The following is an 18,835-nucleotide window of genomic DNA, read 5'->3' as shown; positions in this document are numbered from 1 at the left end:
CCTTTAATGTTCTTTTCATGGCTTGGTCTTGATCAGTAAAAATAGTTTGCGGATTTTTTTGATTGTGTGCTTGCAAAAGTGTTGAAATTACCATTTGAAGGACTCAATGGTCTCATCATACAATAAGGCTGCCCCAAATATCACCCCTCCTCTATAATGATTAAATCCCGAGAAAATTGCAAGAGGCCTATGATCTCCATTTGTACAATATGTTGTATCCAACGAAATGACATCTCCAAAACAATGATAATCAAATAACATTCTTGCATCAGCCCAAAATATGTTTGTTATTTGTTCTTCCAAATCCATTTGGCAGGCATGGAAAAATGAAGGATTATCTATTAGTTGTTGTTTGAAATATTGTAACAAAATTCCAGCTTCACCATATGCCATATCTCTCCGCCTCTTTGAGTTCAGATAGTTCTTTTCATCTTCTCTTGTATAGCCCAAATTCTCTCTACCTCCTACATATTTACTCATCAAATCAAATGATGCCTTTTGTTGAATCCCTGCTTGTTCTACCATTTCAAGATCATATGCTTGACAATCTGTTATTTTTCGTTGACAAGGTAACAGATGAACTGTTTCTGGTAGATGAAGTGGGTGGTTATGATCATCAATAAAATCAACTACTCTATATCTTTCACCAACTCTTTTAACTTTCATTCTTGCAGCACATCTTGTTTTTGTCTCGGGTTGAGGATTATTGGTCTTAAAGTCTCTTTTATCTGATTTTCGCATACCTTCCTTGCAACAAACATAGATGTAAGAAGTAATATACCCATCTTTTTTATTCTTGCTAGGGTAGTGTTTTCTAACTCCAAAACCTTTACTACCACCATAATTAACCCAAAACTTCCATGCATCTTCTAAGTTATCAAATTCAAGACCAAGTTTAAGACTCAAACCTGTATCCATCAATTACTCCTATAAAAAACAAATATAAATAAAAACATTTATTAAATTGGTCATAAAAAAACATGAATGTTTTTAAGGAGAATCATGACAGAAACACAATAATATATGCTTACACATTTAAATGTTGAGAAGAAAAAAAAACTCAAAAGAACTATGTTGAATAACAAAAAAATAAAATAATGACCTGATAAACTTCTGAGGTCCTAGTCCTGAGCAGCTGCACTGTTTCATTCAGATAAGGATTGTTTTACAATAGTGAAAGAGGAACTATTAAAACGTTACGTTTCATTTTTCTACTAAAAGTTAATATATTTTATAAAATTAGAAAAGTGCAAATGGTGTGGTTTTAACTAGGCCAGCAGGGATTAAATTGAACGAAAATGATATTCGAACATAAAATTCGAACTCATTTTTTACATGTGTGACGTGGCACCCTTTTTTTATTTTATTTTTTTTTTTTAAATGAAACTGAACCCATGGTCACGTGCGCAGAAGTTTTTGCTTTAAATTCTTTTTGGCAAAACGAAATCAGACGTGGAGAGAGAAAGTAAGATCTAATGGAAAACTTGGTAGTGTTGGTGAGACAGGGAGAGAGAAAGGCAATCGGAAGGCCTTGTAGAGTGGAGTTAGCGTGAGATAGAAAGTCGGAGTAGAGGCGGAGAAAGTGTTGTTTGTGCGACAGCGGCAGAGGAAGGCGTTGCAGACAAAGAGATAGGAACGTGTGGGTAAAGTCCAGTTGTTGGAGAAACAGGAAAAAGAGAGAGATCAAAAGCCATAGAAGAAGAATTTTGTGGTTGCCGGAGAACAGTTATCTGACCAGAACTCATCGACGGCGTAGTTTTCAGAGTTAGTGCTTTTTTATAAGACGACCACTAGGGCTTCCAAAAATCCAACACTTCCGGCACACAACAACGACCACGATGGGTAGAAACCTTTTTCTGGCCTTATTGTATTTGTTAATCGTTGATTTTTTTAATAACCTCTGATATGGCAAAAACTGTTATGGATTGATTTTACAGGACAAAGTCTGTCCATGATTCCATGATTCTGTTATCTATTTTTGTTGTGAAAAAGTATGTTGCATGTTTTTAGATGTTTCGCTTTTATTTTGCTGTGAGATAAAAAATATGTAATACAAGTCCTCACTGAATCTACTGGGGAATTATATTTTGGAGGCCAGGAATTATCAACCATATGAAGTTGAATTTGAACAGTTTGTGGTTGGCATGTATTTGTCATTGCTTACGCAAGATGGGGCTGTGAACCACAATGTTGAACATAAGTCCCCAGGAAATTGTTTTGTAGTCCCCGGTTTTGACCCATTTATAAAATTTTGTAATTTCAATTGCATGAAGTTGAGTTTGAGCAGTTTGTGGTTGGCACGTATTTGTCATTACTTAAGCAGGTTGGGGGTGTTTACCAAAATGTTGAAATTTAAGATGATTATAAAAACTGGTACTGTGAACGAGAATATATAACAGCACTCCCCAATTGGGGTAGTTGTACTCCCCACTTGATAACGTAATTGATACTTTATTGAACATTTTATTTCCTACAAAAAAAATTGTTATTAAAACTGTTTTTCGAAATTTGAATTGGTCATAATAAATAAATAAAATTTAATTGCTTAACAAAACTTTCAAATTTAAGATGGTTATAAAAACTGGTACTGTGAACTAGAATATATAACAACACTCCCCAGTTAGGGTACTTTTACTCCCCACTTTGTAACGTAATTGATAGTTTAAAGAACATTTTATTTCCTTCCAAAAATTAAATGTTATTAAAACTGTTGTTCTAAATTTGAATTGGTCATAATAAAAAAAAATTAATATCTTAACAAAACTTTCAAATTAAAGATGGTTATAAAAACTGGTACTGTGAACCAGAATATATAACAGCACTCCCCAATTGGGGTCCTTCTACTCCCCACTTTGTAACGTAATTGATACTTTAAAGAACATTTTATTTCCTTCCAAAAATTATGTTATTAAAACTGTTATTCTAAATTTGAATTGGTCATAATAAAAAAAAATTAATTGCTTAACAAACCTTTCAAATTTAAGATGGTTATAAAAACTGATATTGTGAACCAGAATATATAACAGCACTCCCCAATTGGGGTACTTTTACTCCCCACTTTGTAACCTAATTGATACTTTAAAGAACATTTTATTTCCTTCCAAAAATAAAATGTTATTAAAACTGTTATTCTAAATTTGAATTGGTCATAATAAAGAAAAAATTTAATTGCTGAACAAAATTTTCAAATTTAAGATGGTTATAAAAACTGGTACTGTGAACCAGAATATATAACAGTACTCCCTAGTGGAGGTACTTTTACTCCCTACTTTGTAACGTAATTGATAGTTTAAAGAACATTTTATTTCATTCCAAAAATTACATATTATTAAAACTGTTATTCCAAATTTGAATTGGTCATAATAAAAAAAAATTAATTGGTCATAATTGATAGTTTAAAGAACATTTTATTTCCTTCCAAAAATAAAATGTTATTAAAATTGTTATTATAAATTTGAATTGGTCATAATAAAAAAAAATAATTGCTGAAGTAAATTTTCAAATTTAAGATGGTTATAAAAACCGGTACTGTCAACCAGAATATATAACAGCACTCCCCAGTTGGAGTACTTTTACTCCTCACTTTGTAGCGTCATTGATAGTTTAAATGACATTTTATTTCCTTCCAAAAATTACAAAATTACATGTTATTAAAATTGTTATTCTAAATTTGAATTGGTCATAATAAATAAAAAAAGTTAATTGCTGAACAAAATTTTCAAATTTAAGATGGTTATAAAAACGGGTACTGTGAACCAGAATATATAACAGCACTCCCCAATTGGGGTACTTTTACTCCCCACTTATAACGTCATTGATAGTTTAAAGAATATTTTATTTCCTTCCAAAAATTAAATGTTATTAAAACTGTTATTCTAAATTTGAATTGGTCATAATAACAAAAAAAATTTTATTGCTTAACAAAACTTTCAAATTAAAGATGGTTATAAAAACTGGTACTGTGAACCAGAATATATAACAGCATTTCCCAATTGGGGTCCTTCTACTCCCCACTTTGTAATGTCATTGATACTTTAAAGAACATTTTATTTCCTTCCAAAAATAAAATGTTATTAAAACTGTTATTCTAAATTTGAATTGGTCATAATAAAAAAAAATTAATTGCTTAACAAAATTTTCAAATTTAAGATGGTTATAAAAACTGGTACTGTGAACCAGAATATATAACAGCACTCCCCAATTGGGGTACTTTTACTCCCCACTTTGTAACATAATTGATAGTTTAAAGAACATTTTATTTTCTTCCAAAAATTACATGTTATTAAAATTGTTATTCGAAATTTCAATTGGTCATAATAAAAAAAATAAATTTAATTGCTTAACAAAATTTTCAAATTTAAGATGGTTATAAAAACTGGTACTGTGAACCAGAATATATAACAGCACTCCCCAGTTTGGGTACTTTTACTCCCCACTTTGTAACGTCATTGATATTTTAAAGAATATTTTATTTCCTTCCAAACGACACCACAATGCAAACAACACCGCCTCTGTCAAACAATGTTGCACCAAACACGAAAATAAATAAAAAGTTTTTCCCCCAAAGCTTAAACCTTTTCGAATGGTGAACAAAAAAACACAAACCTTACACTAAAACGGTGTTGCAGAACGGCTTCCGGTGGAATGGTTGTCGTTGCCGTCGACTCGCTTCCACTGGATTCGACCCCCTCCACTATCGTCGTTGTCGCAGGTGTGTCCTCTCACGGTGATCGCCTCCCGCCTCGCTTCTGTAACACCACAACTTCTCTGTCTCGACTTCCTCCGACTATCTCAGTCTCTCTCGGTCGTTTCGCTAACTTTCTCACGCTGTCTTCACCTTTCCAAAGACTTGATCATGCTGTCTCCGCCTTTCCTTCGAGTTGCTCACGTTGTCGCCGCCTTTCCTCCGACTTTCTCACGCTGTTTCCGCCTCTCCTTCGACTTCCTCACGCTGTATCAACTTCCTCCGACTTTCTCTCTCCGTGTCTCACCAATACTCTACAAGTTTCAGTTTTGTCTTACTTTCTCTCTCCACGTCTGATTTAGTTTTGCCAAAAAGAATTTACAACAAAAACTTTCATGCACGTGACCATGGGTTCAGTTTCATTTAAAAAAATAAAAATAAAAGAAAAAAAGGTGTCACGTCACCCATGTCAAAAATGAGTTCGAATTTTATGTTTAAATGAGAAACCAAACTCAGGAAAGAAGCGCATATGGGTTTGTATTAGAACGAATGAAGAAGAAACGTGAAAACCCTATGCAAGCGAAATGAATGAAGAAAGAAACGGGATTGAACGCGAAAAACTTAAATTAAAACGGGTGGGTTCAGGCAAGCGGGTGGGTTCATACATATAATTCGACTAGTTTTTTTTAGGGCACTGACGGGCGGACCGACTTACTTGTTGGGTCAGACCCGTTTTGACATCTTTTAAATTATCAAGTAACAACGGATCAAAGTATTCTCACACACAAGCATGTGAAAGGAAGCAATTAAACGTATGATAATATCCCAAAAGTGATTTTGGTATTACATTATAAGCTTTATATTTGTCAACATGTAAATGAAAGAAATAAGTAAACATACAACATTATCTGAAAAGTGATTTTGTTATTACATTATAGCTTTTAATGTGTTTTATTTTCACATTTTCACTTTATGGAGAATGATATGAGCACCATACTGTGGATGAAGAGTGATTAACATAGCTGGAGCATGAGCATATGCTGGAGAAAGTTCAAATGAGAAATGCTGTAAAATCATTGACAGAGCCATCTTTGCTTCCAATAAGGAGAAGTTTTGTCCAATGCATATTCTAGGACCCCATCCAAATGGGAAAAATGAAACTCTACCATTTGTTGCCTTTAGAACTCCTTCAGAAAATCTCTCAGGATTGAACTGCTTAGCATCTTCACCCCAGAATTCGCTTTCATGGTGGACCAAAGCTGTTGGGAGTAAAACCTGAACTCCAGCAGGCAATGTTATGTTTCCAAGTTTCATATCTTTTTTAACAAACCGAGTCAACCCAAGGACAGGCGGGTATAACCTAAGAACCTCATTCAAAATCATAGTGACCTGATACAAAAAAGTTTTGTAGTGAGTTCAGAGGACATACAATTTAGTATAAGATATAGAATACAGTACTTACAATCTTTAAACGATTTAAACCATCAAAATTTGGCTTTTCATTGCCAAAGACTTGCAAGACTTCTTCCCTTGCACGTTGTTGCCAATTAGGGTACCTACTCAATAACACCATTGTCCAAACCAGCAAAACTGAGGTGGTTTCCTGCCCTGCAAAGTAAAATAGCTTGCATTCCTGGATTACATCTTCAAGACTCATTCCAACATTCTTATTGTCTCCGTTTCCATGTTCCTGAATTTCCTTTTGATTCGACTCCAAAAGTATACCCAATAGGTCATTATTACTGGCTTCACCTGCCTTTAGTGCTCTCTCCCTCTTGTAAATCATATCCTTCAGCGAAGCTTTTATATCTCTGTCAATTTCCTTCATTCTCCTATGGCTTTTAGTCGGTAAAAACCTACAAAATATACATTTTTCCATCCTATTAATTGTTTACATGACGAGGATGCTTTTTCTTAACTCAAATGCATTTATCTGATTTCTATTATATTTATTATTTGCTAATAATTGTTTGCTACTTGCCATATTTAGCAAGGGTAGTTTAGTGAAACAAAACACGTTTAATAAGCTTGAAATTTCTTTAGTCATCAAATCAAACCGGTAAGTTACCTCCATCCAGGGATTTGAATTTTTAATATAAGTTGCAATGCAAGTTTAGCTTGCTCTCTTTGAAGTTGAAATATTCTTCTTCCTTCTTCAAAGCTACATCCAAATGCCAAGCGAGCGATAACATCACTAGCCAGATTCTGAAGGAAAGGCCATGCATCTATTTCACATGATCCGTCTGAAGACAACATTCCCTCCCATTTGCTAACCATATCATTGCAACTTTCGAAGAATAATGGTAACATAGTCTGTGGTGCAATAGGGAAATCACTTGGAGTTAGAATCACTTCACTCAAACTAAACACAAAAACATGCAGACTTCAATGTGCAAGTTGCATATAAAACAAATTTATGTTTTTCAGAAAAGTATATGCTGCATAAAAATAGCAGACAGAATATACTTTATTGCAGGCTTTTCTGAATTACATGTTTTCTTACATAGAAATTTTGACAGGGAAGAAAGCGAAACATAATACAGTAGAATATTTTTAGCTAAAAGCAAGGAACTAACCTTTAATTTTTCCAAATTGAAAACAGGGTTGATTAACCTTCGGTGCTTGCTCCACTTTTCTCCTTCATGGTCGGCAAGACCGGTTGCAAGTAACTTGACAAGTGGATTTGAATTAGGCTTTGGGAAGTCAGACATCTTGTTAAGTACATCTTTGATTTGCTCAGGATCGAAGATCGTCACCCTTGGCGTTGGTCCTAACCAGATAAAAGAATTCTTACCTGCATACCATCGGCAATTTGTAAGGTTTAAACAGTTGCACTAAGGATAAAAAATAAAAGGAAATTTGAGATGAATTACAACCCATGGGAACCTTTTGGTACACTATGAATGCATTCTCCCTTGGATTAAGATGCAAAAATAAGCTTAATATCTTGTATTTAACCCTACATTTTGTTGAAGTTTATAGGAATATTATCTCAGCATATATAATATCCATCACCATATATATTAGTTAAGGTTTCATCATTTATCGTCCCATTTTCATCGTAAAATGGTATGTTGGACAATGCAGGGAGCGCCTATTAGAAAGGAAGGAAACAAAGTGATGAATTTAATTATTGGATTTGTAAAAGTCATGGCATTCCAAACTCATTTACTGTGAAACAATTTAACTAACAATAAAAATAAGGTTGATACTAATTAGAGGTAAGGCTATAATACTAACTTATTTATAATAAGATCTGTTATAATTGTTATTAGGGATAAGGCTAATACCTCTTTCAAATTGGGAAATGAATATCATTCATGCCTAGTTTGGAACAAATAAAATGAAAAGAACCGGGAGCTAAGGCTTTTATGTAGACATCAGCAAGTTATGTTAAATTAATATGTAGAAGCTTAATTAAGCCAGAACACAACTTATCATGAACCAAGTGGCAATCAATCTCAACATGTTCATTAAACTTTGATGGTTCCTTTCAACAATGTATAATACCATATAGATTGAAACAAATAACTCATGATAAATTCAATATCATTATTCGATCGATTAGTTTTTACTTTTTGTATCAATTTTTCTTTCAACATAATTAACAAGTACTTTGTGAAAGAGATTGTGTTTCAACTCTAGAAGACATTATTCTAAAGCGGTGCATGAGGATGAATTGTCAAGATATAAAAGTGTTTGAAGAAGGTAAATAGATGAAAACTGAAGAAAAAAAGAAAAGAAAAAAAGAATAGAAACATACCATGTGTGTTGACAGTATGATGGGTGTAGGAAGACGCACGTGGAACTATGTCATCAGAGAGATTCATGGGTTTCGATAAGGCTTTCTTTCTCGTTTTGAGTAAGTCCTTGCTATCTCCAAACAAAATCCTGTATGGGTTGCCTTGAAAGCCTTGTTCTCTTAGCAGCTTTTCAAGTCTCTTTGGTTTCAACCATAACCAGTTTAGAATCTTCCATGCCCATATCAGAACAAGTATCAGAACAAGTATCACTATGAGACTCATAGTTATGGCCCATGCTGCTTCCATTTCTTCCTTGCTTTTTGGTAAAGACGATGAGAACAGAGAAAGATGATAACACTTGAGGCAGCAAAACCATAAGTCTTTACACAACTCAACAGGCAAAGACTATACTTTTGAGCTACATTACTCTCCATGTTATCAATTTCAACTTCTCTTTGTTTTTGTCTTTTTCTATTTATTCCAACAAGAAAGTAGGGGTGGTATGGATTCCATTTTTAATGTTCCGATCCACAAATTCAAATAACCGGATCAAACCACAAGTCTATTATCAATCCCAAAATAGATTGAGGAGAAGAAAAAACATGGTAGACTAAAAAGAATTCTAACCACAAATAGTTATAACTATTATCTCACAAAATCTTACTAGCCAAAATAGTTCCCATAAACTCGAAAAAAAAAATGTCCAACACAAACTCTTGCAATTTCATTAATATTAATTTCAACACATTTCACCTCATACATCTTCTAAATAATTTGAAATGACCTAAATTCATTTTGAAATCTCCTTTGAACTAAAAAAATAAACACTTAAAGATAAAAAAAAGTTAACAATAATAATAATATTATTACTATCATTTTAAAAAAAATTACATGATCATATGACTGAAATCGGTACATTTGAAAATGAAAAATTTTAGGCTTAAATATACATTTGGTCCCTATTTTTGTTATTTATATTGAATTTAGTCCCTATTTTCGTTTTGTGTTCAATTAGGTCCTCATTTTCGTCAAATTGTGGTCAATTTGGTTCTTTTCACTAACGTGTTTAAATAGTTAACGTTTTTGAACAGTACATGAAATGTGTTAGTTCCTAGTTTTTTTGATTTTTTAAAAATTTTTTAAAATTTTTTTTCAGTTTTTTGTTTAAGTTTTTTTAATTTTTTTTAATTTCAAAAAAAAATTTCGCGTCAATTCACAATTGTGCCACATGTCAATGCTAGTGTCACATGTCAGTTTGTGGTTGTATTATTTCTTTTTGTTCAATTTAGTCCCTTATTTTTGTTTAATTCAATCCCTATATTGCTATTTTTGTTTAATTTAGTCCCAAATTTTATTAAAATAGAACCATTTAATTTTTAAAATTGACATTATTATTAGTTATTTTTTAAATTCAATTATAAATTATAATATTTAATTATAAATTGAATATAATTCTTAGATTCAAGTGTTGAATAGAATATAATTATTTAAATATTATTAAAACATAATTATTAAAATTTTAAAAATATATATTAACATTTGTAAAATTCACATTTAAATTTAAAATATTTAATATTTTATTGAATTTTAGATATTAAATCTAAAATATTTTATATTTAAATGTTAATTTTACAAATATTAGTTTACTTTTCTAAAATATTTTGAATATTTAAAATATTTTTATATATCAATTTTAAAAGTATTTTAGAATATAAATATTAGAAAAAAAATATAATAACTTTATTCTTATAATATTTTAAATAATTATATTCTATTTAGCAATTAAATATAAAATTTTATTCAATTTATAATTAAATTTAATAATTTATAATTGAATTTAAAAAATAATAAATTCAAATGTCAATTTTAGAAAAAAAAATATTAATATAATTTGTATAAAAGATATTAAATTTAGTGTCAATTTGAAAGGGACAAAATTGATTTATTTTAACAAAAATTGGGATTAAATTGAACAAAAATAACGAATATAAGAACTAAATTGAACAAAAAAATAATAATACTACCACAAACTGACGTGTGGCACTAGCATTGACACGTGGCACAATTGTGACTTGACACGTGGACAATTTTTATTAAATTAAAAAAATTTAAAAAAATTTATAAAATTTATAAAAAGAATTAAAAAGAATTAAAAAAATCAAAAAAAATCAAAAAAATAAAAAAACAGGAGCTGACACGTGGCATTTATTATTCAAAAACGTTAACTATTTGAACACCGTTAGTGAAAAGGACCAAATTGACCACAATTTGACGAAAATGATGACCTAATCGAACACAAAACGAAAATAAGGACCAAATTGAATAAAAATAACAAAAATAGGGACGAAATATATATTTAAGCCAAAATTTTATTAATTGGTTGCATTCAGTAGATTTATTTGATGAAAAGGACAAACAACGTAAATAAAGATTTTTTTTTATAAGTGATTTTTCGGTGGTGCGGAGAAGGAGAGATATAATGAATTACGGGAGGACAATCAATTTTGAAAAATTACTACAATTTACTTTTTTTTTTACATTTTTGTAAATTAATTAAATAGAAAAACATTTAAAGTGTTATGTATTAATGGTTTTTTTTACATCTTTGTCAATTAATTAAATAGAAAAACATTAAAAGTGTTATGTATTAATGGTCGTTCATTGATTTAATACAGTTACTAATATGATTGGTAATGATTGATATTTATAAGATTCATCACTCTACTCTTTATGTAAATACTGGTATCGTTTATGAGTTACCATGTTGTATCTATAAATAAGACTCTTCCTATCAGTAATAAGACACAGAGAAAAGTTGTTTTCCATTCTCTCATTCTTTATTCTTCCTTTTATCTTCTCTCTGTTATTAGCTTTATTTTATAACACGTTATCAGGATGAGAGTTATCCAACTGAGCTAGTGAAGGCATATATTTTTGTTTCTCTCTAAGGACAACGCTCTGCATACCCCTACTGAGGTTCTTTCTAATCTTTTCCTCATTCACAACTTTATCTTATATTCTTATTTGTGTGATGATAATTGTTTGAATTTTTTCATCTCTGCCTCATTATTATTACTATTTGATTGTTATTAATCTTTTATGTGCTAGTTCTAAACATGTCAAAGGTCATTTGAGTTGTACTTTTCATACACCAAAGCATCTTACAAATAATGAGAAGAACATAGAAACACACTTTGCTTATGAAGATGATGATTCTGATTATGGCCATATGATGCTACTCATCTTGATATTATTATTTTTTTTGCTAAACCAAATGGAAGCATTGATCACCTATGATGATGAGAGTGTTAAAAAAAATATTTTCTCATATTATGCTCTTAATTTTAAGACAATGTTGTATATTTGTTTCATGTTTCATGTTGCTTATATAGAAGTTTTACTTGATCAATAAAATCCTCTAAATATCTTATTTTTCTTCTCCTTTTTCATAATAATAACTAATATTGACATTTATGTTTATATGAAGAATGAATGTTGGCGCTAGCACTAATGTTGAGGATTTGTGTCTTATTGATAGTGCAACAACTCATACAATTCTCAAGAGTAATACATTTTTTTCTTGTTTGGTAATGCGAGAAGTCAATATTGCTACTATTTCTGGAACTAAAAATAAAATTGAAGGCTCCGAAAGAGCTATTGTACTTCTACCAAGAGGTACATGATTGCATATTAAAAATGCATTTTATTCTCCTAAGTTTGATAGAAATTGATTAAGTTTCAAGGATATTCGTCTAAATGGATATCATATTAAGACAAATAATGAAGGAGATATTGAATAACTTTATATCACTTGAATTGAGTCGAATAAAAAATGTGTATTGGAGAAATTATCAGCCTTCTCTTATGTCTTGTAATACACATATATTAATGCGATTGAAATGCATGTCATTGTAAGCCAGAAGCCTACAAATAGAAATGAATTTCTTTTTTGACATGATCGGTTGGGTCATCCTAGATATATCATGATGCGAAAAATAGTTCAAAACTCATATGGACATCCACTTAAAAGTCAAAAACTTTTTTAGTCAAATGATTTCTCATGTACTGCATGTTCGTAGGGAAAGTTGATAATAAGACCATCACAAAAAAAAAAGAAATGAGTCAATCTCTTTTTTAGAATAAATATAGGGTGATATTTGTGGTCTAACACACCCATCATGTGGATCATTTAGATATTTCATGGTTTTAATTGATGCATCCACTAGATGGTCATTTATTTGTTTACTATCAACTCGAAATCGAGCATTTGCTAAGTTATTAGCACAATTGATCAAGAGCCCACTTCCCAGATTATCCAATTAAGAAAATTTGTCTTGATAATGCTGGTGAATTTACATATTATGGTTTGAATGAGTATTGTTTGTCAATTGGAATTGAAGTTGAACATCTAGTAGGACATGTTCATACTCAAAATGGACTTGCAGAATCATTGATAAAATGTCTAAAATTGATTGCAAGACCATTTCTTATCAAAGCTAAACTTCCGATGACTACTTGGGGATATGCAATTCTACATGATGTTGTATTGATTCGAATCAGACCAACAAGTTATCACAAATACTCTTCTCTACAGTTGGGTTTTGGCCAACAACTTAATATTTCTCATTTAAGAATTTTTGGGTGTGCTGGATATGTCCCAATTTCCCCACCAAAAAAGACTATACTGGGTCCTCAAAGACGTTTGGGAATATAAGTTAGATATGATTCTCCTTCGGTAATAAAATATCTTGAACCATCAATAGGTGACTTATTTACAACTCGATTTGTTGATAGTCATTTTGATGAATCAATTTTTCCAATGTTAGAGGGAGAAAGAAAGAAACTGGAAGAGAATATTGGTTAGAATGAATTATCATTATCTGATCTTGATCCTCGTACAAAAGAATGTGAACTAGAAGTTCAACAGATATTTCATTTACAAAAATTGGCCAACCAATTATTATATGCTTTTACTGATACAAAAATGAAGTCACATATACTTGTTGCTAATGCTCCAATCAGAATTGATATTCTTGTTGGACAATCTAATATAGCAAATGAATCTCAAACATGCTTTAAGTGTGGTAGGCCTATCTGTTCCAAAGATAAAAATCCTTGGATGAGAAAAAGGGAAAAAAAAGGCAAGATGGCCTAATAGAGGGGGTAAAAGTCCCAAAAGATTATTTTGACATAATTAATGATTTAGTTACAGAAGAACCTCAGGTACCTGAAATTGTTGAAAATTATGAGATTTCAATAAATTATGTTATGAATCATGTAATATGGAACCGAAATAAAGTGAACATTGATAAGGTTTCTGCATATAATGTAGCAATGGATGTTATAAGTGACAAAGAGGATCAAGAACTAATGACAATTAAAGATTGTCGACAAAGAAATGACTGGCCAAAATGGAAAGATGCAATTCAACCAGAATTAGACCCGCTTGCTAAACTAAGTATTCAAATCCACCTCATTCAAAATAGAAATTAAAATTTAACAAACAAAATGATAACTAAATTAAGTAAAAAAGTTTGTTTTGATTTAGATTTATTTTTCAAATCCAAATGATTCAATTTGATTGAACTTTATAATTAGCTCAAATCAAAAAATTAATGATTCAAATATTAATTGTCTTACTTGATATCTCATTTATAGAGTATACATGTGTGAAAAGAATATTTAATCATTGGTTCATGTCTTTAATCTCTTTTTATCTTTTTCTATGCATGTTTTTTATTTAATAATGGTAGATAAATATATAGTCCTCATTACCTAGATTTATCGTTCATGTCATCCACTTCTCTTCATGATGCACTACAAAAAAGTTTAATTTTAAAGGAGATTTATTACTAGAGGTTATAAAACCTCTTATAATTTATTGGCATAAGGGAGGTTTTTTAAACCTCTGGTAAGTACAAGGAGAGGGGTTTTGTAATGAACCTAGGAAAATTTCCCTCCATAATTTTTTTAGAATCCCTCTTTACATTTTTTACACAAAGCCTCTTATATCATTTCACTCGTCTATCCTAAAAACACATTCCCCAAACGTCAAATCTTCATCTCTTAACTTCAAATATTTGTCTCTCAATTTCAGTAGAAATAGTTTCCTTTGCAATTGCAACTTCCGATTTCCTTCTTCGAATCTTCACCGTAGCTTCCAATCGATAATGGTTTTCCATTTAGGATTTTAATTTTTTTTCACTTTGTCGTTGATTTCTCACTTGGCCATCTTTATTATTTGTTTTCGTGAAAAGATTCAGTTTGAAGTGTTGTGTTTTCTAAAATTTGCAGTGCGTCTAAGACCAATTGCTTTGCTCGTTCAGTGGCCTTGCCATCTTCGTTTCGGGTTTAGTTAATTGTGGTTAATTTTTGTGTTGTAATTGTTGAAATTTTTATGTTTAAATTTAAGGTTAAATAGAGTAATTAGTGCTGGCATCAAAGCGTTTCTGATTGTAATAGTACCTATGGTACGTTGGAAGAAGGACCTTCAATCGTTTGGTCTGTTTGCTTCTCTCAAATAGTACATTAGGATTGGGGGTCTACGCACATGGATTGGTACAATCACTTCTTCTCCTCTTAGAAGAATAAATACAATCAAGCGTTTTGGATTCTCATGTAAACCACTAAAACTAGGTTTAATTAGGCTTCGCTCTTTATAGTGTTATAGTTTGGGATTTTATAGAGAAATAAAAATGTGTTATATATAAAAAAGATGAAAGTGTGTTATCCGCAATGAATAAAAGAAAATCTCATAGAAAATCAAGTTCATGTTCTTTTATTTTCTCTCTCAATGGTCATACTATGCAGTTATTATATTTTGGTATAATGAGAGGGTGCAAAATATGAACTTTTTTTCTTTGGGCTTTTAAAACTGATAAATGTAATTAATTTCCTTTGTAGTAGTGATGATAAAATTCATGATTCATAAAATCTGCACCAAATAGTAGGCCAAGGACCCACATTCTCTTTGAAATGCTTGGTTGCCTTCCTTCTTTACCATTTTCTTGTTTCATTAATTACTTTCAACAATTGCTTATCTCTATTATTGCTTATCATCTTTTGCTTGAAGGTCAGTGAAGGTAGATGCATATGTAGGGATATTCTGGAGAGTGGACTACCATTTGCAGGCTTTGTGGTAACTAGTCAACATTCTCATATAAACTTTGAGTAAATTCTAGACATTCTTCCTTTTCATTAATGCTAAAAGTCATTATGCTATTTTCAAGTATTTAATTGTCTCATAAGACCATTTTCAATCATTGTTATCTGAATTAAAAGAAACTTCACATGACTTGGAAAGTTTGGTTTCAATTTAGCTTCTCTTTCAAGAAAAATAATTACTTTTTTAGATGTTAAAACTCCAACCTTTATGGGGAAATAAGCTGAAAGTAACCTCTTTCTTCTACTTTAGTAGCTAAAGTTTAGCTAACATGTCCGAGAGTAATTTTTAAATTTTTTTTATTTTGTTTCTTGATGATTTAAATTTTAATTTATATCATAGTATAAATACATATGTTGAAGCACTTTGGAATTGAGCATAATGGGATTGTAAAATCCACGTGGTCAACTTAGTGGGAACAGGGCTTGGTAAGCATGAAGAAAAGTAAATGTCATAAATTCAACTTACTTTTAAATTTTTGAACTTCCAATTTTGGATTTCTTGAAATGACCTTTGAACCGAGTGCTTTTGCCATTAGAAGCATCTCCACTTTGTGGCAGCTTTTATAGGGTGAACATAAGTTCCATTTTACTTTTAAATTTTTGGTTCCTTCCATTGAACATAAATTCTCTCTGACATTAGAACTCCTATTTCGACATGCACTGAAAGAGAAAAACTTAACGTGAATAAATTCTTATTTCCTTCCTTGAATTCTCTATGAGAATAAAATTCCCATTCAACATGCCTTAAAAAGTGAAAAAAACACCTAAGTTAAGAATTGAGGATTGTTAGTAGTTGAAAAAGTCTCACTAGATTGTTAGTACCTTAAAAATTAAGGATTGTTGATGATTTTGAGTTTGATGTAAGTTTGTAGTTTTGTTAGGCATGTTGTAAAGTACACGCAGTTTGATTACTTTTATTACTTATGTTCTAAAATAGGTTTAAATTGTACAAAACTATCAAGGAGAATTGCTTCATGAATTTCTTGTGTGTCATTTATCATCGGTAATATTTAATTTTTTAGTATATTAATATATATTATATACTGTAAAGAATGTTACTAATTATGATTATTTTTTTATATTAGGTATCTAATAAAGGGAATCTCCCTAATGAAGAAACAAATGACTTAGATCAAGATTGATAGTTGAAAAATCTTATTAGACTTTCATTTTGTTTTACTTTATAACAATTACAACAAAAATATTGTAATATTTCTCTAGTTTGAATATTTAAACTTTATTATTTACTTTGAACTTATAGACAACGTTCCTTGTTTTTATGAATGTTATATCTAGTTATAAACAAATATCCAAATCTTAGAATTTTTGCTTATTATATGTTTTACGAATTATATACATTCAAAAAGTGTAACAAATAAAATTAAGGGAATTTAAAAAATAAGTAAAAACATTGATAAATAATGAATTGCATTGTAGGGGTGAAAAACACTAAAAAGGGACTTTCAGTACTAATATACAGAATAAACCCCGTGAAGTACCACGGGTTCCCAAATTGCATATAAATACCAGGGGTTTTAAAATCGTTGGTAATTACTAAGAATTTTAAAACCACCAGTAATTACTAGGAGTTTCAAAACCGTAGGTAAATACCAAGGGTTTCAAAACTGTTGGTAAATACCAAGGGTTTGAAAATCGTAGGTAAGTGTTGTTTTACCAAGGATTAGTCAAACCTGCCTGTAAACCATTAACGACACTAGTTTTTCTAGGAGAAAAACAAATTGTGGGTAACTCCTTTAGTGGGGGTTAAAACCCCCGAAAATGGTATAAATAACGCTTGGTAAAAATTATTTTTCTTATAGTTATAGATCATAGTATAGATGCTCCAACTCATCCTCTTGATGTGAAGCACTTGTAGTTGGTAACCTTTTAAACATATATAATTTATTTTATTTCATTTCACTAATAAAAAAAATAATGTCTATTATTTTGTTTAGTCAAGGGAATATTTGACATTATTGTGGGTGTTATAAATTGATGACAGAGATAAAAATCAACATGAATTAGCATCGGACATCCTACAAGATTAGGCATGGCAACGAGACGGGACGGGGATGGGTTTCACTATCCCATACCCATCCTCGTAGAAAATATTCATTCCCATCCCCATATTCAAATCCAACGGGTATCAAACTTTTGTCCCATTCCTATCCCCACTAGGTAACGAGTATCGTCTCGTACCCATACCCATACCTGTTTTCTTACTACTTCAATATTAATTTTAATTAATTTTTATAAAATAATAAAAAATTACGGTAAAGAAAACATAATATTATCAAATATTCAATACTAGGAGCAAAATTGTTTCTTCCATATCAAATACTTTGAAATAAATTATAATTATTTACATTTTAGATTAGAATACCGAATAAAATTTCACGAGAATCAAAACATTTATTAAATTTGCAAACATTAATGAAACCTACTTGATAAAATTTACAAATATTTTAAAAAAATATATAAAAGGAAAACAAATATTCAAATTAAAATATATTTTAAATATATGTTTACTTCAATTTTTTAATTTCTAATGAATCTATTTTTTATAAATTAATAAAAGTTATAATACATCACTTGATCAAAATAACGCAAAGAACAAATAATAAACATAATAATAACATTTTTTACATAGATCTTATATCTTTTGAACTCTGATATATCTTGGATGGTGATAAAAAAAATTTCATGACAATTACATTCAATTTTTATATTCTAGTAAATAAAATTTATTTATACAGTTATAGTGAAAAAATTACAGTATGATTGATAATGAGTTAAAAAATATAAAATAATTAGATAAAATATATTGAAATAGTATTCTACATGATGAAAATAAAAAACAAATAAAAATCATAAAAAATTAACAAATGTGTGTCTTAGAAATAATATGAGAGACTAGAAAAGAAATCGCACAAAGAAAAAAATGTATAATTAAGGGTATAATAAGATGAAAAATATCTTAGAGATCTCAGCAAACTTTTCAAATATCAACATATATACTCAATGGTTGATAAATAACGAAAATTATTTTAGCGAAACAAAATAGTTCTTCAAATGAAACAGAATGAATAATAATAAATAAATAATATTGTTTTTATATTACCTAATAAATGAAAGGTTTGTGCTATTAAACACTTAAATTAAGAGTATTAAACATTCTCATGTCAAAGGAAAATATATATAATAAATAAAAATATGAAAAAATAATAGCAATATTTAAATGTGA

At 30.1% G+C, this 18,835-nt stretch overlaps 2 protein-coding genes across 2 annotated transcripts; both read right to left on the bottom strand.

The window, feature by feature from the left end:
- Positions 1-87: 87 nt before the first annotated feature.
- LOC114184605 (protein FAR1-RELATED SEQUENCE 5-like) lies at positions 88-918 on the bottom strand. The gene has a single exon (XM_028071923.1). The coding sequence runs from the start codon at positions 916-918 to the stop codon at positions 88-90; it is 831 nt and encodes a 276-aa protein (XP_027927724.1).
- Positions 919-5,477: 4,559 nt separating this feature from the next.
- LOC114183933 (cytochrome P450 72A68-like) lies at positions 5,478-8,848 on the bottom strand. The gene is made up of 5 exons (XM_028071130.1): positions 8,448-8,848; positions 7,261-7,478; positions 6,753-6,997; positions 6,147-6,540; positions 5,478-6,073 (listed from the first exon to the last, which is right to left on the bottom strand). Exons 1-5 carry the CDS (start codon positions 8,731-8,733, stop codon positions 5,642-5,644), a joined length of 1,575 nt encoding a protein of 524 aa, XP_027926931.1. The 5' UTR covers positions 8,734-8,848; the 3' UTR covers positions 5,478-5,641.
- Positions 8,849-18,835: the final 9,987 nt, after the last annotated feature.

Source organism: Vigna unguiculata, chromosome 5, assembly GCF_004118075.2.
Source record: "Vigna unguiculata cultivar IT97K-499-35 chromosome 5, ASM411807v1, whole genome shotgun sequence".
Lineage (NCBI taxonomy): Eukaryota > Viridiplantae > Streptophyta > Magnoliopsida > Fabales > Fabaceae > Vigna > Vigna unguiculata.
This window is presented reverse-complemented; position numbering and strand designations above follow the sequence as displayed.

Coding starts and splice junctions, on each gene's coding strand:
- LOC114183933 (XM_028071130.1), bottom strand. CDS start 8,733: ATGGAAGCAGCATGGGCCATAACTATGAGTCTCATAGTGATACTTGTT. Junction 6,541..6,752: donor ATTCAAATCCCTGGATGGAG/GTAACTTACCGG, acceptor TATATTTTGTAG/GTTTTTACCGACTAAAAGCC. Junction 6,074..6,146: donor GTTTAAATCGTTTAAAGATT/GTAAGTACTGTA, acceptor TTTTTGTATCAG/GTCACTATGATTTTGAATGA.
- LOC114184605 (XM_028071923.1), bottom strand. CDS start 918: ATGGATACAGGTTTGAGTCTTAAACTTGGTCTTGAATTTGATAACTTA.